The sequence below is a fragment of the Hevea brasiliensis genome, chromosome 9, assembly GCF_030052815.1.
Source record: "Hevea brasiliensis isolate MT/VB/25A 57/8 chromosome 9, ASM3005281v1, whole genome shotgun sequence".
In the NCBI taxonomy this organism is placed as follows: domain Eukaryota; kingdom Viridiplantae; phylum Streptophyta; class Magnoliopsida; order Malpighiales; family Euphorbiaceae; genus Hevea; species Hevea brasiliensis.
In genome coordinates this window covers 6,790,447-6,809,912 of record NC_079501.1, presented here as the reverse complement: position 1 = coordinate 6,809,912, position 19,466 = coordinate 6,790,447, and the positions used below count along the sequence as shown (strand labels likewise).

The following is a 19,466-nucleotide window of genomic DNA, read 5'->3' as shown; positions in this document are numbered from 1 at the left end:
TGCATTTCACTCTACAGGGTGCATTAGTTTTAGATAGTTATAGAGATTATGGTTAAAATTGATATTTTACTCTCTGAGTCGAACGCTCACTCCTGTTCAAAAATTTTTACAGGCCACAGGAGGATATTTTGTTCTGGGTTAACCTGCTTTTCTACTTCGCAGGTTGTTTATTAATATTTGTGTAATTTTAATTACTCCTAGAATTTCCGCATGTGTTAGCAGTAATTATTTGAATTTGGTCTGTAATATTATATTCATGTTGAACCTGTAAACTTAATATTTTAAGTCTGTTTTGATGGATTGGATGAGGGAGCTGAGCTCCCATTTATTATTATGTTGATGAGTATGTGGAGGGTGAGCTGAGCTCCCCAATGGATTGTTTATTGTGTTTACAGGTCGGGTGAGTCAAAAACTCCCCGTTGGAAAGTCCATTTTATGGCCGGACTCTGTCTGTTTGTTTTCTTGAATTTGGGCCCAATGGGCCTTAGAATTGGGTAAATGAACAGTTAGGCTTACTACGGGCCTCGGGGGCTTTAGGCTGGCCCAGGTCCTAGTGCCGGTCCGGCCCATAGGTTGGGTCGTGACATGCAAGACAAATAAGAAGGATCATCGTCGAACTTTTAGGAGAAGTTTTGGATAGAAGTCTCTAATCGCTTCGATGGTCGTCATGGCGAAACCAACCTGTTTTTTCCCAACTTACAGCAACACACATAGTTCTGTAATGGACGAAACTGAAACTTAACTCATATTTGTTTGGTCCTGTACTCATATGGGTCAACAATCATTGCCTCAGGAACGGGCCCAACCATGAAGGTTTGATAGGGAGAAAGGGTTCCATCCACTCCCATCCCCTTTCCCCTCTCTCCCAAACACAGCACTCTCTAGGGGGAGAACTCAGAGAAGAGATGAGGAGAGAGATGAACTGTTACGATTGCTATTATATGGTGCATGTGACAGCTGACAGCTGTTATTCTTCCTACATTCCTGGGGTACCAATGACCAACTCACAAACTGCTTATAATATCAGAAGCAGATTCTAGTAATCCTGCTTAGCTACTAACATTCTCAAATATAATAATTAATCCTAATGTTGATTATCAATAATTATGACTCCAACTAGAAAACATCAGGACTGCATGCAATCACTCGTATTTCTTTTCAACGCAAGTTTGGACTCCCAAGACAAATATTGAAGCAACAAGTCCCCTCGGCTGACAGGTATATTTTCTTACCATTAGAACTTGCAAAAGATAGGAGCAGCATAAACTATCAACTTCAAGAACTATTCTAAGTTCTACAATAAGATCTCTCTTTATGAGATATACCATTTAAACTTATCTCAAATCTCAATTCTGGTCCAAAGATGAGTGTTTATTTCTTGTAAAGATGAGAAAAGGACAATAAACTGCCAGGAAAGTAATAGAACACAGTGGATGCCACCAAGAGCTGAGATGGGGTCCAAGTCCAACCACTATGGAGCCTTTTTTAGGCACTTTATTGCCAGTTTAAAATTTCTCGATAAAGTCGTAAATATGTGCACTGATTTCCTCTGGCTTTTCTTCGGTGAGGAAGTGAGCTACTCCTTCCATTACAACTACTTCTTGCAAGAAAGGGACATACTTCTTCAAACCTCCATTGTGAATAAATTCCTTGACTCCTGGGAAGTGATAGGTAATGTCCAGGTCGCCCACAATAAACTTAACTGGTACTTTAATTTGTAACCCAGTCCAAGGTGCTGTCAACTCCCAGTTTCTGCAACAAGCAACAGAAGATTACTAGTTTGTATAACTCAATTCCTTCCACAAATGAGATGGCAACGGTTGACGCTACATGCAATTTTAACCTCACACTAGCTGATCCTAAACTCAAAGTCTATGCCTAGGCAACATCCTTTAGAACAGTAATGAGAAAACATGTTGCTCTGTTGAAATAATGTGTCACATAGAAAGCCATAGATTTTGGAACAGGAAATGTGAAATGAAGTAGTATGCATAAAACAAATATATGGAAAATGAATCCTATATCAAGCAAAATGGCTATATGTTAATGATGACAAAAAGGCAAAAATGACAAAATGTAGCTGTGCATGTGTAGAACATACAGATCCAAACATCGATAGTAGTTCAACCCTCCAGTGAAGCCTTTCTGGTTAAATTTGCTGACATAATAATTGATATCCTCTTCTGACAGCCAAGGCGGCAAACTTGGAGGGTCAGGTAAACCTCTGAATCCTATTTCTTTAGGCACACAAGGTGGCTTTGGATTCCGAGATGTAAGAAATCTTCTTATTATTTTTTCAGTACCAGCTTGGGAAAAGTCATCTTCAATCTCACCTGGTTCCTGCATTGTAATTTGGTAAGTTTTTCTGCTGGTTAGTTCAAAGGAGCAAGAAAAATGGATTACTTTTACAGCATCAAAGAGGAGGTGAAAAGAAATTTAGGTTGAAAATGCATGCTAACATCCAGATAGCAAGATAAGTATTCCAGACCATGTCTTCAAGGTTAGTTTCTCAATGGAAATATAAACCAAAATAAGAAATGATTCTAAGTTAGGTAATTTGGCCAGAAGAATCCCTATTGAGGACCATAAGCCCGTATAAAATGCCGTTCAGAATCGATATTGTGCAATGCATTTCACACCCCCTAAATACTGTAGAGCCAATCCTTGAAAATGATCAACACAAATTGATTTGATATGTAGATGTATGGCAATGATATGTCGTCGGGTGTATTGAACATATTCTCTGAAAATCATCAGAATTAGCAGTTATATACAATTTTAAGTAAAATAATAATAATAATAATAGTCAAACAAAGGAAAAATGAACACCACCATCATAATCCACTAGGATGTGAGGTTCAAAACATTTCACAATGGCTAGCTGTTGGGTACAAATTCCATCCCTTTTTAACTTTTTCTTTTGGGTTGGGGACTTTTTCCATTCTCATGAGTTGCTTTACTATTGAAAGTGCAGGTGTCAAAAGGAGCGAATAAAGATTGGAGCATCTATAACATTTCAAATCCAACTATGTACCCATGGTATCAGAGCTCATAACTGTTAACTACAGTGTTTGAAACCTCATCCAATAACCAGATCAACAAAGCAAATTCTATTTTTATATTCTCAATCGCTCACAAGGTCATATGAACCCAATAACAGCTTGCTATGTAAAAGAATCAAGACAGACAACTGACATAAAGTATAATCGCAACTTTGCCCAAATCAATTAAAACCAGATTAATCCTTCACTCAATAACCATTTAAGAAAGTGATAATCTATCAATCAATATCCAAGTGACGACCCAGAAACAGGAACTGGAAAGAGCGGAAATAAAAAGGAAAGAGACATAATTGAAATTAACTTACCTGAAACCTGCACATGTAGAAATCATCGCCTAATACTTGTCTAAATCTTTCCACGGGCTTCACGTGAGGGTTTCTGGGCGAGAATACGACGCTGGTATTAACCAAGGCCTTGATTCTATCAGGCCTAAACAAGCAAAAATACCAAGCCATTGACGCACCCCAGTCATGACCCACAAGAAACACCTGATCAATACCCAGATAGTCAAGCAACCCAACAAGGTCGCCGACGATGTGGAGTACAGTGTACTGAGTGAAGGAAGGAGGAGCATCGGTGTCGCCGTAGCCGCGAAGGTCGGGGGCGATGCAACGGTAGCCAAGGGAGGAGAGGGAGAGGAGCTGGTGGCGCCAGGTGTACCAGAGCTCAGGGAAGCCGTGTAGAAAGAGAATCACAGGGCCGGTTCCTATAGATGCTATGTGCATTTTTATGCCATTTGTGGGCACTATTGCGTGCTGTATATTCTCCATTTGTGCCGTTGACGATAATTTGGAGCTTTGTCGTGAAGGGCGCTGTGTAATCTTGCAAAAGACTGGTAGCAAATGCTAACAAAAAGAGTCCACACACACACACACACACAAAAATGTACAAATGATTCGACTTATAGAGGTAAAAGCAAAATCCAAATTGCTGACTTACGTTCGTATTTACAAACAGGTCCCTGATATTAAGTAAAATATACAAATTTATATTTATTATAGCATTATTTGAAAAAGTAACTATTATGGTCATTTCATTTAAAATAAAAAAATTTTATAGTGAAATTGTGTTGAAAAAATAAAAATTCTTTCTATTTATGAAAAATTAAAATGAAAAAGAAGATACTAATTTACAGTAAATTATAGTTTTTGTTCGAATGAAATATATATATATATAATACTCTCTTAATATGAATTCTATCGATTGTCACCTCATAACTTTTTCATCTATCAAATTGAAACAAATCAGATTTTATACTAATGAGTTTGAAGTCATATTTAATAAAAAATCTCAAGATAATCAGTTTATAGGTCATTCATATTTATATCTTTTATTCATTATATTTTCTTTCGATGTATAAACTTTATATTTGCATATTCCTAATATCTAACTTTGTAAGTCATTATCTTTCTTTCTTGTCTTGTTGCTCCTCTCCATTTGAAATATCTCCATTATTCTTTGAAAAATTTAGTCCTTTTTTATTTTAAAAATTAATTTATAAATAGACTGATTACATACTTAACGGAGAATGTTGAGTATTTTACATTCATACATCCTCACCACATTGTCAAAGTTCAGAATACTTTCATAAATAAAGTTAATTGAATGTAGATGTATTACATATCAAGAAACCAATGACAAAATTCAAATATAAGACCTTTAAGGCTAAATAAATCTCTCTTGTAAACATTAACTAACAGCTTGATTAAAAATTCAGCTCATTTTGACTTGTGATTTGAAAATTTTCTGTTTGATTGAGCTGCATTTCGATTTACCCAGCTTCCTGATTGGTCTTAGTTTAGTTGGTTCCATAAAACCATTTTCAGTGTGAGAGGATCCACAACAGCCCCATTTTGGTCACGACAAGCAAGACTCTCAAGTGTGAGAGGATCAAACTGATAATGCCAAAGCTTGCAAGACCAATCCACAACAGCCCCATTTTGGTCACGATCCACAACAGCAATAGCACCTCTCTTCCTATGAGTGTCGATTGCTGCATCAAATTTAAGTTTTTTTAAAGACTAAATTATAGTGTAATCTAAAATTTATAGGTGTAATTGAGGAGTTCCGCCCTCGAGATAAGATGGTAATGTACCAATCGGCCAATCTCTACGTCCATATATATATATATATAAAAAAAACGCAATTATAAAATCCCGCCACTTAAAAAAAAAAAAAAGGTAAAGCCCAAAATCAGAACCTATCGGTCAACTCAACTCTGCAATATAGGAACCTTCCTCTTCCCTTTCCTCTTCCTGCAATTTGCAACTCCAATAAAACTCCATCCTCTAATTCATTTTGCGTTCTGCACCCTTTCTTTAATGGAAAACACCGATGGAATCTCCAATCAAGTCTCCAATAACACGGCCTACGCTCGTAATGGAAAGATAATGCTTTGTTCAGGAATCATCCTCTTCACAATCGTCGTCTTCATAGTTTGTTTCCACAGTTATGCTCGTTGGATATTCAAACACCGCCAACGCCGTCGCCACCTCCTCTCTCTCTCCGTCACACCCACCGCCGCTGGTGCAGCAGACAAAGTGCTTGACCCGTCTATTTTGGGAACTCTTCCTACTTTTGTTTACAGTTCGAAAACGCAGGATTCAGTTCTCCAATGCGCCGTTTGCTTATCGGAATTCCAAGAAGGTGAGAAAGGGCGAGTATTGCCCAAGTGTAGTCACACCTTTCATGTTTGCTGTCTCGACATTTGGTTTCACGCTCACTCTAACTGTCCGCTCTGTAGAGCCCCGGTTCAATCCGACAAAGTTCCTGAAACAGTTGCCGAAACTGTGGTACCGGTGATTGAAGAGGCAGGTTTACAGCCTGAATCGCGGCAGAAGAAAGAAGATGAGAGGGCTTGCTCTGCTTCTTCGTCGCCAGCGAGTTTATGCCCTCTGGAATGCCAGAGGAAGTCATCCTGTGGAGCTACCCACAGCCACGGGTGACGAAAGGCTTAGGGGTTTGGTGGGCATGGGCTTGGGTTCTCCGGTTGGCCCTGTCCCTCATTTGTAGCGACTGAGGAGCTCATACAATACAAGTAGAAACCTAGTTTGTTGGGCTGGGCCATATTGCGTGTAGATAAGTTATGTTCTAGCCCACTGGGCACCCTAACTGTTTCTTTCCAATTAACTTAAAATTTTCTGTAATTGATGGAAGATAAAAGAATTTGGTGTATATGAGCAAATGAAGAAAAATCTTGAAAATCCGGTTTATCTCGATGGTTAAGCGCAACTATTTCTTACATGGGTGGACTTTCTTGAATACAGAGTAAGATATCTAATTTTGATTAAACTGCCATGTGAACAAATTAAACTTGTCCCTTGATGATTTAAAAACCCACAATCATCCTCTCAATGCAACTAGAGAAGGAGGAAAAATGAAGCCCATTGCAAGTTTCTTCTTCCTCATTTCTCTAGTGGTTTGCCTCGGCTCCTTGCCGCACCCAATCATCGGTTCAAGTCTAGCGGAACAGGTATGCGAGCGCTCCCATGACAAGGCTAATTGCATGGCGTGGTTTGGGTTAGACCCAGAAAGCGAACAAGCCAATCTACAGCAACTGGGAATGATAGCATTGAGGCTTGCATCTGGAAACGCAACTGACACAGCGTTGTACATTAAGCGAATGCTTAATGACACATCAGGGTTGGACCCTTCTACCGAGCAGGCCCTGACCGATTGTGCGCAGCATTATGTGGATGCGAATCAGCAACTCGATGACTCCGTTGCTGCCTTATTAGCGAATGCTCAACACGATGTGAATGCTTGGGTGGGTGCAGCGATTGCTGATGCAGAATCCTGCGAGGATGGTTTCAAGGAAAGTGGCAGCCAGGATTTTTTGCTCACGGCAAGGAATGCCATCTTTAAACAATTATGCAACAATGCCTTGGCCATCAACAAACTCTTAACTGCTAATTAATTAAGTGACAATTTAATATTTTAATGGCAATTTCTATATTTATTTTACCCCAGATTATATTTATAATTAATCTGCTCAGTTTCTAATATTAAGATTTTGAACGCATATTTCTGATTAATTTATTTTATTTTATTTAATAGCAATGTTATTTCTGCTTGATGCTACATGATGAATACTAAAATTAATTAAAAATTATATTTAATATCCACAATTTTAATAAGAAATATTTCACAAATTAATACGTAGCATGGTCTTCCTTCCTCGCTATGAAATAATCCAGATTTTCCTTTTTAAAATTTTATGTGTGAAATGATGTAAACAAGCAATTAAATAATTAAATTTTAATATGAATATATAAATATAATGAATATATGAGATAATTTACTTGTCTTTTATTTTTTAAAATTAAAATTAAAAAAAAAAAACCAAAAAACTAAGATCACAATTCGCTGTAGCGGACGACGCTTTCCATTTCGAAAAATAATATAAACATATGTGAGAAAGGAAAACATAACAAGGATGAACGATTTTTCATATAAAAATAATTACTATGGCTATTTGTTTTACAATTTGGTTAAAAGAATATTGCATTTAGTGTGTAAAGCATATAATAATATCGCTTGCTTATTCCAAAGTCAAAGCAATTAAAAAATAAAATGAAAGTAAAAACTCCTAACCTAAATCCTAATTTAATTAGGCTCGGTGGCAATATCATAGTAAGCCACTAGAGTACGGAACTCCTGTTTGATGTAGCCAATCATCTCCCAGCAAGAAATTAGAAACTGTAAAATTAGCAGCATCAGTAGCGTTAATTTTATGATAACCAGCCCATGTAACCCTTTTTGTAGTATCAGATCCTGGTCCTGTGTTATTATATTCTGCATAATATAGCGTACTCAGTGCAAAATCTCCACTCCATATCTGCCAACCTGAAGGATTTATTAAACTATCCATGAAATTCTGCATATAAACAGTTCTTGAATACTCCTTCCATGGCCTCCCAAGATAAGTCTGGAACGTCGCGTTGCTTGAAGCCAAATCATCAGCTGCTCTAATTGCACAATTGTGTATAGAAGTACCCGTGTTTTGGTTGGGGTCGGTTCTCCCTTGGGCAGTGATAGCATTGAATTGTCCACTCATTGGCAGTCGAGGATACAAGTTGCAGTTTTGAAAAACAACAGCTGCATTTCCAAATATGAAGTCTACTGTACCATATATATCACACTCCCTGTAGAATTGCCTTAGAGAATGTGTATATAAGGTATCCTGGTACCCTTCAAAACTGCAGCTGTAAAATGTGGATAAATCGGCTCCATTACGAAGTGCAACTGCCTGATGCTTGATTGCTCCTGCCGTGTTCCGGAATGTTATGTTCACAGCCGCGAAGTTTGGTGCCACCACAGCTGCAATATTGATGAAATAAATGTATTAAGAATAACAAAATGTAACACTAAGAGGTAATTATTGCAGGGAGAGATTATGGATTCAATGTCTCTGATTTTGGTTTTGAGTGCTTACCAAATGTTGCAGAATTGAAAGTAGTCCATCCGTCAACAACGCTACGATTTCCGGTGATCACTGTCTGATTAATACCAGCTCCAACCATCATCAAATATTTCTTGTTCTTTGGAATGGAAACGTACTCTTCATAAACACCAGCAGTGATAAAAATCATGAAGTAGCCTTTGGAACCTTTCGTATTGTTTGGAGCTGCTGCTACAGCGTCATTGATGGAAGAAAAATCCCCAGTTCCATTCAGATTCACTGTCACAATATGACTCACCAAGACCGCATCGCCCTCTGCTGCCTGGAGAAGTTTTCTTCTACTAACTGACTCAAAAACTGAGCGTGTCTCGCTAGACATTTTTAAGGGTAATCTTCCATTTCTGAATGCGAGTTGTTTTCTTGTTGGCTGCCATGTGAACCCTTTCTTCTTCTTCGGAACCCAACCTTTGGTGAACAGAGCCAGAGAAACGCTGTAAAGTTTTGTGTCATTTGACAAGGGGAGTAAAAGACCATTCTTCACACTCCAAGCAGAAGCTGTGGCTTGTAGGCCATCTAAACAGGTTTGTTGGTTGGTTAAAATGGCACTAAGCAGGGTTTGCACATCATCAGCTCGCAGAGAAGGCAAAGTTTTACTAGTTGAATTAACAGTTTGAAAGGAACTTAACAAGAAATCCATGTTTAAACCAGCCAGCAACTGGCAATCCTCAAGAGCACGAATAGCAGACGTAGATAAAGAGGATCGGCGAGCGAGATATTTGTTAACTAAGTTCAAGAATTTACGGGATTGAGAAAGAGATTTGCGAACAGAAAATCGACCGTAATCATAAACATTGGAAGCGTTGTTAGGGAGAAGGGATTTGCAGTAGGAAGGGTCAGGGGTGGAGTTGCAAAGAGAACCGGCAGAGACAGGACTGTCTGGAGAGGAATCTGCTAAAGCTGAAGAGGTAAACAAGGGAAGAACAAGGAGAAGAGGCAATGCTATCAGAAAGAAGATGAGCTTAGATGCCATTTCTTCTTTGGTGCAAGGTAGAGTTAGCTAGTTTGATGAGGATTATGATTTGAGTGAGTGAGTTCGGCAATATATTGAATTTATAGAGGAGAGGAAAGAAGTTGATTCGTTCATCATACCAACATCACTAATATTTTATTCTTTTTTTTTTTTAAATAATAAATTTGTTGAAGTATTTTCCACTGTAGAATACTTTTATTCAATGGTATTGTTTCCTGTGAAGTCAACTTGGATGACTTTCTAAGCAACGCGTTCTTTCTCATCCCGGCCTTTTTTACAAGCAAGGAAATTTCTTTGCAGATTGGCTCGTTAACTTTTTAATTAAAATACTAGAAAAAATAAAATAAAATCGCAATAATTATAAAAAAAAATTAAAATGCTAAAAAAAATATGTGAATAATATAATATAATATTACATTTTAATTCCATATATAATTTCTGATTCAAAGCAGGACAAGCTAATTAAAATTAAAGAAGAAATAATTAGTGAGTCGGAGAGGGACTTAGTCATTGTCAATGAGAGAGAGAGAGAGAGAGAGAGAGAGAGAGAGAGAGTCTTTTGTTTGTTTCTGAACAAAGTCAAAATTAATGGAATACAATTTGATTTAAATGGCGTATGAGTATACAGCTGTCAACTCCTATGAATTTATTTGGATCACAATTTTCACAAATTGCCAACGTGCTTCGTGGTTTAGGTAAACATGTTTCCTGTAGAAAGGTGCAAATGTAAATACAATTTTTAATATAATTTAATAATTTGTAATGAATTAAAATTTTTATTTATTTATTTTAAGAATTAATATCAAAACTAATTTTTTATATATTATATTCAGTTGTAAATTTTAAAATATGTATATGAAATAATCAAATATTAATTAATTATGAAATTTTTTTTTTAAGAGAACCAAGTTAATCCTTGAATTTTCTGTAAATAGAATATTAATATATGGAGATAGAGACAGCAGGGTAGGTTGGTAAAGAGGATATGGATCCAAGATTTGGATTCGCCAGTTTCATAGGGAGGCTCTTGATAGGAATTAAGCGTGTAGGGCCAAGGACAACCAAAATTTTCCCAAATTTTCCCAAATTATATATATATATATATATATATATATATATATAAGGTAATTTAATTAGTTTTTTTAGTCCATTCTTAAATTTTACTTTATATTTTATTTTTTTATTAACTTTAATTTATTTTAAAAAAATTATAAACTTTAATTTTATTCAATAAAAATCTCTATAATCAGTTATATAATAGGTTTACATATTACTTTATTTTTTCTCATATTAGAAAAATCAATTATTTCAAATATCATATAAACATAACACAAAAATATTTATAACATCACAATAATTTACCTTTTGAAAAAGATGAAAATTTACTATTTATTGAAAAGTGCTATAGTTACATTATAAACATCACACTGTAATTTAGAAAAATTTTTTAATTTAAAAATTTATTAAAATTTTTTTTTGAAATAAAATTAGAATTTAAAATATTTTTTAATAATAAATTAAAGTTAAAGAATAAAAGGAAAAAAAAGGCAAAATTAATGAAAATTACCCAATTAAACATGGAGATTGGTTGTTCGTTTACTAACACACATAGTTAAAGATAATCACTTGTTTATGCCTGCATTTGCATCATCGGAGACGTGGGTGAATTAAAAAAAAAAAAAAAATGGTCCTCATGTAGCCATGTCCAATCAGGCAATCACTGCACGTTCACCAGGCATGTTAGCTAGTGTTATGGCTTATGACCAGTTATCTTCACATAGGATTCAGGCTTAGCCAAAGTCCAATCATTACCAATAACATTAATATTGCGCAGGAGAATGATTACACCTTAGCCACGAAGAAACTGAGAATGTATATTAATAGAAAACGACTAATTTCGAAAAACCATGTTCTTATGTGCCCATTTCTAAATAGCTTTGATAGATTTTATGTACTCAAATTATGAATGAACTCACATGCATTATTGTCAAGTACAGAGAGAATTACAGAAAATAGTTGAGAATATTAATAACTGTGTCCAAAGCCTTAAAGGCACGCATTTGACTGAGCTCCGACAGACGTAAAAATTCAGCGCCGTATACAATAAGTTGGATTATTGCTGAGAGCAGTACTGGAGCTCTACGACAACTTCATATAACGCGGAAACATGTGCTCCCTCCATCACCAACGATGCCGAGTCAAAACTCTACCTACAATATGTCTCAACTTGTTCTAAATTATGGCAATCATACTTCATATAGGATTTTTCATATTAAAATTCGCTCTATTATAAATTTAAAATATAAAATATATAATATTTATTAAATATATAAATTCATATATCTTAAATTTATAATAAATTAAATTTAAATAAAAAATTTTCATTTATATATATATATATATCTAAATTTACATTTGGTATACTTCCTAATTACTGTATTAAAACCAATTAAGGAAAAAAGTACACATGATTAGTTCAATAGCATTAATTAAATGAAGGAATGGAATTTAACATATATATATAGATCGATATTCTGCCTAACAATGTCAAATTAATTAACGTCAAAAGTCTTAATATATAATATTGTTGACTGCATATTTTGAATTCAACTAAAATGGTAGGCAGCCATTGGATTATATTTGGTACTTGCACCTTTGAAATAGAGCCCTCAAGTCCTCAACAGGCTGGCGAGCTTCCATTTATGCAGCAACCAGTTGTAAGAGAATTCCAAGATCTGTTTGCTAAGGGGCCACTCATGCGCACTTTCATTTGAAAAAAAAAAATCATGTGCACTTTGGAAGGTATGGCCCAAATCCAATAGCTGAATTGGCTTGTGACAGGTATTGTGTTTGAAGGGCCTAAGGCCGCAAAAATACGTTATGTTAAGCAACATCACGTTATGTGCTATAAAAGGAACAAATTGTTTGAACATTAAATGTTAATTTAAATTAATTATTTTGAACAATTCTAACCATGCACTTACGAATTTTGCATGAATGAAATTTATTTTGTTGAATTAATTTAATTTGCATCATAAACAAAGCACTTGACTTATTTTAGGCCATAAAAATAATAATTCAAATAAAAAAAAACACAAATTATCATATTATTAAATTTAAAGAAATTATTATGCAAATTATATCGTCAAATTTTAATATACAATTAAATAAATAATTAAATTATTTTATATATTAAAATAATTAAATAATTTAATATTATAATCTAATCACTTATATATTACTTTTATATTTTATAAATTTTACATGCAAAAGCTTATCCTCCTTAGAATCAAATCCTTGAACAAAAGCAGGTTGATTCAAGCTAATTATTTGCAACAATAATCGCCGAGTACACTATTGGGCTGCACATGGTTCCTTATGCCATTACCAATTTAAGCTCCTCAACGACACTAACATGTATACAAGATTATCTACTTTTCCTTTCTCTATGATTGGACATTTCACAGTATAAGAGATTGATTACCAATAAATTCAGTGATAAAAAAAAAAAAATCCAACTGCAAAAGGTTGGTCTACAAACCGACAAATGCATAGAGTTGCTGTCCAGCCAATCCTCACAAAACTGAATCATATGTACAAGGGAAAATAAGTTCATCGCAAATAATCAATTAGATTCCGACATGTGCGATAGCGCAATGATTTTTGGGACCATGATCATGCTTGACAATTATTTAGCATTAGCGGCGGAAAGCATAAACCGAGATGGAAAAGTTTTGTTTCACTGTTTTATTATAATTTATTTTATTTTATTTTTATATTTTTACTCTAAAATTAAGTAATTGAATATTTTTTAATACATTTACCAACTCAAAAAATTTGTATTTAATATTTAAAGTGATACTAATTTTTTTTAATCAACGAACAAATAATAATTTATATATTACACATAATTTTTGCCATAATTTATGGGTTAGGTAATGCTTATGTCCTCCAAATGATCTGGCAATGTTATGCATGTGATAAAATCACCAATCATGGGCATAACCTAGTCATTAAATTAAGCTGTGAACTCTCGAGTCCTCCTCCTATCTTTCAAATCAAAATAGGCTCCTGGTCCAGCACTTGCGTCGCGTGCAATCTCCAGGTCCAGGCCAGTGTTACCTTCCGGCCTTCAGGCCCAGACGTACGCAACATCCAGTCATTGTTGTTGGCAGAAACAGAAGCATAAGATCCTTTGCTCCATCCATAAGTCAACACCCATCAACCACACTATTTTAAGCCTTCACTTTCTGAGTTTGGTCTGCTCAAACTTCAAATCTCCTTCTTTCCACAATGTATTTTCACAGTGGAAGAACTAAACTCTTGCTTACTCTATTGCCCATTTCAGTCCTTTGCTTAATACTACTAACAACGACTCTCAAAAACAGCTCAACAACTCCAGAAATCCCACATTTACATATCCACAAACGCTACTCAATTGCTTACTCGGCATGTGAGGGCACACTATACCCTCAACTTTGTGTCTCTACTCTGCTAAGTCTCCCTGATCTCACTTCCAAGTCCCTCCCAGAAATCATCTCCGGTACCATAAACCGCACAATGTATGAGGTTAGAGTCTCCTCCTCCAACTGCAGAGGCATTAGAAAAAAGCTTAAAAAGCCAGACAAAATTGAAAATGTGGCTCTCAATGACTGCCTAGAGCTCTTTAGTGACACCATTGATGAGCTCACATTAGCACTATCTGATCTCTCTCCCAAGACTTCACCCCCCAAACATTACCACGATTTGCAGACTCTGTTAAGCGCTGCAATGACAAACCAGTACACTTGCCTCGATGGGTTTGCTTATAGCAAAGGAAAAGTGAGGAAAACAATCAAGACTAGCCTGTATAACATCTCCCGTCACGTGAGCAACTCTCTAGTCATGCTCAAGAAAATCCCGGGTGTTAACGCATCCAATTCCGAGGCTTTCCCCGAGTATGGCAAGATGAGACACGGGTTCCCATCATGGTTGTCTTCCAAAGATCGTAAACTCTTGCAGGCTCCGTTGAATGCAACAAAATTTGATTTAATAGTGGCTAAAGACGGCACCGGAAACTTCACTATTATTGGCCAGGCGGTGGCCGCAGCTCCAAACTCTAGCACGACAAGGTGAGCTATATATAATTAATATTCTCTAAGAGATAAATCTTTCTTTATTGCAAGTAATGTATGTATCAAAGAGCATGAAGTTCTCGTATTGAAAGCATGAAAACAAAACTTTCCGTGTAGGATTGTGATATATATAAAGGCCGGGGCTTATTTTGAGAATGTGGATGTGGACAAGAAGAAGAAGATGCTGATGTTCGTTGGAGATGGGATTGGAAAGACAGTGGTGAAAGCTAATAGGAGCGTGGGTGATGGATGGACTACTTTCCGATCAGCAACTGTCGGTGAGTGACTATTGTTGCTTTTTTTTTTTTTTTTTTGGCTGTTTCTTTTGGTACTTTAATGGTCTCTCCTTGTGATGCGGCACAATTCGAAGCAAAGAGTATCTTTTCAGATTTTAGGATTGCGTGGCCCAGCAGTTCTCGATCCAATCGCATGTGGTCGAACGACGCGTAGTTTCTTATGAGGTTTCAGTTGGGGGTAGGTGGGTGCGTGGGGGTGTGGTGGATCTAATTTAGTTTTGAGTTTGAATCGGCGATATCAGCTAAAGGTTTGAAGGGATCCAATTTTTTTTTTTTTTAATTTTAATAAAGTCAATTATCAAAATACTTAGTTTTTATATTTTTTAAAAAATAGTTTATTTTAAAATAAATTTAACTAATTCTAATTTAATTTAAAAAATATTTTATTTAATTTATAAGTCGATTAAATATTATATTTATTTTCACTTATAAATAAAAAAATATTTAAAATAATTTAAAAGCGATAAATAATATATTTTTTATTTATAATTTATTTATTTATTTTAAAATTATTATTTTATAAAGTAAAATATTATATTATTTTAATAAATTTTTAAAATATTAATATTATACTAATTTCGATAATTACAATATTAAATGGTAATTTTAATTAATTATTTATTTAAATTTTAATTTTAAATTAATTTATAAAATAAAAATATTTTAAAATTAAAAGTTAAAAATAAATAATAAAATTAAACGCCATCTTAATGTTAATATTGATATTAATTAAGTCAATTTTAATTAATTTATTTTAATTTTAATGTCAATTTAAATCAACTTCATTTCAATTGCGAATAAATCCGTGACAAGATCCATATAGGTATGTTCTGACACATTGTGCTTATCGAAAATGTTTGAAGGCTATCGAAACTTGTTAGTTAAAAGAGACAACTCAATGAGATTGAGGTTTTTGTAGTTAAAAGCTTCTATGTTGTCTCCTTCTGTAATTAGAGCATCCTGGAGGCACTTATTCTTCGTTCGATCATTAGTCAGACAAATAAAAATGGGATACAGGTGCCATTAGCCCCATTTTAAGGAATAATTGAACTTGATATTGTTGCTAATTAATTAATTAATTAATTAATCCCAGTGGTTTTTGTTTAATATTACTTGCAGCAGTGGTAGGGAACGGGTTCATAGCCAAGGGCATAACATTTGAGAACTCAGCGGGGCCTAGCAAGCACCAAGCAGTAGCCTTGAGGAGTGGTTCAGATTTCTCAGCATTCTACCAATGCAGCTTCGTTGGCTACCAAGACACCCTCTACGTTCATTCTCTTAGACAATTTTATCGCGAATGTGACATTTATGGAACTATCGACTTCATTTTTGGCAATGCAGCTGTGGTATTCCAAAACTGCAACTTATATGCCCGTAAACCAAACCAAAACCAGAAAAATATATTCACTGCCCAAGGTAGAGAAGACCCTAATCAGAACACTGGAATCTCTATTATAAATTCCAAGGTCACTGCTGCAGCTGATTTAATCCCAGTAAAATCATCCTTCAACACATATCTTGGGCGTCCCTGGAAACAGTATTCCAGGACAGTTTTCCTTCTTTCGTATATTGATGATGTGGTAGATCCTGCGGGGTGGTTAGAATGGAATGGGTCGTTTGCCTTGAGTACCCTTTATTATGGAGAGTACATGAACAGAGGCCCTGGATCCAATACAAGTGCCAGGGTTACCTGGCCAGGTTATAGGGTCATCAATAGCTCAGCTGAGGCCAGCCAGTTTACGGTTGGGGCATTTATACAAGGAGGCGAGTGGCTGAATTCTACTGGCATTCCTTTCTTCTTAGGCTTAAATTGAAGGCATATTGTCATTTTCTCGTGGATCCTCTCACATATTAGTCACCATGGGCGGACCCACGTTATTGTGGGGTGGGGAGGAAGGATTTCCTTCCCCACAAATGGGCCCTCATCACCCTGAGATATCCCCTCGTTTGTGAAAAGTTTATAATGAAATGGTTATTTCATGTAAATGTCTGATGTAGAATGATTTATTAAAAAAAATTAAAAATAAACAAATATAATTATTAAATACAAAAACCAACTGAAAGATAAGAAAATAAAAGTAAATAATTTTAATTTTATAAAGACAACTTTCATGTTTTATTAATTCATCATTTTAAATTTTACAACACACAAAAAAGTATTTTCTAAATAAAGATGGGAAAACATTTATTATTGATATATTTATTGAAAAATATTAAAATTTTTAAATTTAATAAGAATTAATTCCAGAAGTGGTCCTACAAAATTTAATGTGGACAAATCTTACACACCATATCTTTGTCCCTCTCAAAGTTTAATCCTTTTTGTCACATATTTGCACTTGAATTGTTGAAAAAAAAAATTAGAATGGGGAAGACATTGCTCCAAGTGGCGCAACATGATCATGAAATGGGCCCTTATGACAATCATGCAAAAGCACAACTTTTGATATCATTAACGGTAGTGGATTTGGGCTTGTTGTGATGACGAATGTTCAGGAAAAAGAGTTTGTTCAATTGGGCTTGAGATGAGATGTTACCTGGGAATCTGGGTTCAGCAGGAAAAAGGATTAGGGGTGGTCCTGTCCGGGAAAAGAAGTTCATAATATTCCCCCTGGTGGATAATGCATTAGGAAAGGTGAAATAAAGCAGTGAGTTTAATTTATTAGGACCCAGTCATGGGAATAGTCACGAAAGCCCACATGGGAATGGGATGCATTGCTAGTGGTCCAACAACAATAATGAATAATGGCAGTCCCTTCCTGCAAGAAAACCGCAAATCACGGGATGTAAACCATAAAAGATGAAACCTGTAGCTCAGAGAAGAAATCATGATCATTGATGCCACATGCTTCCTCCGTCTCACCCAAGTAATGCACTCATTTAAAAGAATAAAAAAAAAAAATGGAGAAATTTCCAAGAGTATCAAGTGGTCAAGGACTCCAGGTGCAGCTTGGAGCTTTGTCCCTAGTTAAAAGCTTAAAGCTTCTGAACATGTGAATAAAAACTGCGGAGAATAGACTAATGAAATTGTTTAATCGCGCATTTAGCCTAGGGGGCAATGAACGTTACGTTCAGAACTGTTTTCTTTTTTTCAGTTAGAAATAAAAAAAAAAAAAAAAAACCAAAAGTCTATTAACTGTTATATACATCTCTTGCAAGAGTGAACGAGCTAGCCAAGAGGATTTGGCAGTGCTGGCTGGATAAGAAAATATGGTGTCAGCTTTTGGCTGCAGATTGATTTGAAAGTACGAATTTTTCTCTATTTACAGAGAAGCACATGGACATAGGTAGAAGACGAACATGAGTGCTTCCTTTTGCATGTGGGATGACATCAGAAAGGCACATGTTGATATGAGTAGACCAGTCCAAGAAGGAAACTAGCATGCTATAGGTCAAATCTGGGAATTTTTTTTTAATCTTTATCCAAATCATCAATTTCATGTATTATTTTTTTCTTGGTGCTAAACTCAAAACGACTTGCTAAATTAAAGCTCATTAGTATTTAATTATTAGTGTTAATGAAGGTTTGTAATACCCAATGTAACAATGCTGTACCGCATACGCAAGACGAAAACAGTTCAATTATTAAAATTAAATTCTGGAAAAACTAAACATGGACAGAAACCACTTAATATCAGACTATGCTTTTTCATAATTTTCTCATAATTATATATGTTTTACATTTACAGAGATTCACCAACTCATACTTGACTCAATAAGTTTTTGTATGGGAATGTAATTCTAAATTCTACCTTTCATATAATTTGAATTTAATACTCGTGAGTTAACTTTATTTCACTATTCATATTTAATTTAATTGATCTTTTTACATTTTTAGGGATGAAAAATATTCTTGAATTTGAATATCTGCATGATTCATAATTTTTCATTTAATCTCTTAGTAAAAAATGGTAACTATTTTTTGTTTCCCTTTCTTTTTGTCTTGCATTTGATCAGTTCCCCTACTTGATTATCTAATGATAAGTGGAATAGTTTTAGGAACTGAGTTAAACCCTATATTTTTTATCAAAATTTATGAGGTGTATTATCCACAATATAGTTTAAGATAAGAAAATTGTGATGAGGATAAAGAATTGGACAATTCTTCCTTTCAGTTAATTTATATTGAAAGTTTAAATGATATATTAATGTTGGAGATATGCTTTGTTTGCTACAGATAGGAAGCCGAAAGAGATTAAAATTATCTCCAATAAAATTAAAAAAATGCTGCAAACAACTTCTATCATATATTTTGAGATTTTTTGTTATATTTTTTAATTTTAAATTTAGCAGCCATGTTATTATATAAATGCAAAATCAATCAATAAAGTAACATAATTTAAAGACTATTTAGTCTCAATACATGCTTCTATATCCTATGAAATTGAGAGGGATTGAGGATGAAAAGCAACTCCAACGACAACAAAACCAAGCCAAGTTAGTGTCACGACCCAACCTATGGGCCGGACCGGCACTAGGACCTGGGCCAGTCTAAAGCCCCCGAGGCCCGTCGTAAGCCTAACTATTCATTAACCCAACTCTAAGACCCATTTGGGCCCAATA

The 19,466-nt window shown here is 35.0% G+C and overlaps 5 protein-coding genes across 7 annotated transcripts; 3 read left to right on the top strand and 2 right to left on the bottom strand.

The window, feature by feature from the left end:
• Window positions 1–1,292: 1,292 nt before the first annotated feature.
• LOC110637560 (uncharacterized) lies at window positions 1,293–3,947 on the bottom strand. The gene is made up of 3 exons (XM_021787738.2): window positions 3,368–3,947; window positions 2,102–2,340; window positions 1,293–1,752 (listed from the first exon to the last, which is right to left on the bottom strand). Exons 1-3 carry the CDS (start codon window positions 3,830–3,832, stop codon window positions 1,506–1,508), a joined length of 951 nt encoding a protein of 316 aa, XP_021643430.2. The 5' UTR covers window positions 3,833–3,947; the 3' UTR covers window positions 1,293–1,505.
• A 1,291-nt stretch (window positions 3,948–5,238) lies between these two features.
• On the top strand, window positions 5,239–6,265 carry LOC110637558 (RING-H2 finger protein ATL5-like). 2 transcript variants are annotated; one of them, XM_058152628.1, is made up of 2 exons: window positions 5,566–5,708; window positions 5,806–6,265. In XM_058152628.1, exons 1-2 carry the CDS (start codon window positions 5,677–5,679, stop codon window positions 6,005–6,007), a joined length of 234 nt encoding a protein of 77 aa, XP_058008611.1. In that variant the 5' UTR covers window positions 5,566–5,676; the 3' UTR covers window positions 6,008–6,265. The 2 variants fall into 2 exon arrangements, with proteins under 2 accessions (XP_058008610.1, XP_058008611.1); XM_058152627.1 differs by having other exon boundaries at window positions 5,239–6,265.
• A 130-nt stretch (window positions 6,266–6,395) lies between these two features.
• LOC110637559 (putative invertase inhibitor) lies at window positions 6,396–7,085 on the top strand. The gene has a single exon (XM_021787737.2). The coding sequence runs from the start codon at window positions 6,439–6,441 to the stop codon at window positions 6,976–6,978; it is 540 nt and encodes a 179-aa protein (XP_021643429.2). The 5' UTR covers window positions 6,396–6,438; the 3' UTR covers window positions 6,979–7,085.
• A 404-nt stretch (window positions 7,086–7,489) lies between these two features.
• On the bottom strand, window positions 7,490–9,533 carry LOC110637556 (probable pectinesterase/pectinesterase inhibitor 7). Its single transcript, XM_021787733.2, has 2 exons — window positions 8,497–9,533; window positions 7,490–8,381 (listed from the first exon to the last, which is right to left on the bottom strand). Exons 1-2 carry the CDS (start codon window positions 9,491–9,493, stop codon window positions 7,690–7,692), a joined length of 1,689 nt encoding a protein of 562 aa, XP_021643425.2. The 5' UTR covers window positions 9,494–9,533; the 3' UTR covers window positions 7,490–7,689.
• Window positions 9,534–13,504: 3,971 nt separating this feature from the next.
• Window positions 13,505–16,889, top strand: LOC110637557 (pectinesterase). Of its 2 annotated transcripts, none has more exons than XM_021787736.2 (3): window positions 13,505–14,604; window positions 14,725–14,885; window positions 16,026–16,889. In XM_021787736.2, the coding sequence occupies exons 1-3, from the start codon at window positions 13,787–13,789 to the stop codon at window positions 16,715–16,717; spliced, it is 1,671 nt and encodes a 556-aa protein (XP_021643428.2). In that variant the 5' UTR covers window positions 13,505–13,786; the 3' UTR covers window positions 16,718–16,889. The 2 variants fall into 2 exon arrangements, with proteins under 2 accessions (XP_021643428.2, XP_021643427.2); XM_021787735.2 differs by having other exon boundaries at window positions 13,506–14,604; window positions 16,023–16,889.
• Window positions 16,890–19,466: the final 2,577 nt, after the last annotated feature.

What these genes read in the sequence shown, in the direction of transcription:
- LOC110637560 (XM_021787738.2), bottom strand. Translation starts at nt 3,832, where the DNA reads ATGGAGAATATACAGCACGCAATAGTGCCCACAAATGGCATAAAAATG. An exon ending in TCTACATGTGCAGGTTTCAG is followed by an intron (nt 2,341 to 3,367) that starts GTAAGTTAATTT and finishes ATTACAATGCAG; the next exon opens with GAACCAGGTGAGATTGAAGA. An exon ending in TACTATCGATGTTTGGATCT is followed by an intron (nt 1,753 to 2,101) that starts GTATGTTCTACA and finishes TGCTTGTTGCAG; the next exon opens with AAACTGGGAGTTGACAGCAC.
- LOC110637558 (XM_058152627.1), top strand. Translation starts at nt 5,384, where the DNA reads ATGGAAAACACCGATGGAATCTCCAATCAAGTCTCCAATAACACGGCC.
- LOC110637559 (XM_021787737.2), top strand. Translation starts at nt 6,439, where the DNA reads ATGAAGCCCATTGCAAGTTTCTTCTTCCTCATTTCTCTAGTGGTTTGC.
- LOC110637556 (XM_021787733.2), bottom strand. Translation starts at nt 9,493, where the DNA reads ATGGCATCTAAGCTCATCTTCTTTCTGATAGCATTGCCTCTTCTCCTT. An exon ending in TTTCAATTCTGCAACATTTG is followed by an intron (nt 8,382 to 8,496) that starts GTAAGCACTCAA and finishes TCAATATTGCAG; the next exon opens with CTGTGGTGGCACCAAACTTC.
- LOC110637557 (XM_021787735.2), top strand. Translation starts at nt 13,787, where the DNA reads ATGTATTTTCACAGTGGAAGAACTAAACTCTTGCTTACTCTATTGCCC. An exon ending in CCAAACTCTAGCACGACAAG is followed by an intron (nt 14,605 to 14,724) that starts GTGAGCTATATA and finishes CTTTCCGTGTAG; the next exon opens with GATTGTGATATATATAAAGG. An exon ending in TTTCCGATCAGCAACTGTCG is followed by an intron (nt 14,886 to 16,022) that starts GTGAGTGACTAT and finishes TATTACTTGCAG; the next exon opens with CAGTGGTAGGGAACGGGTTC.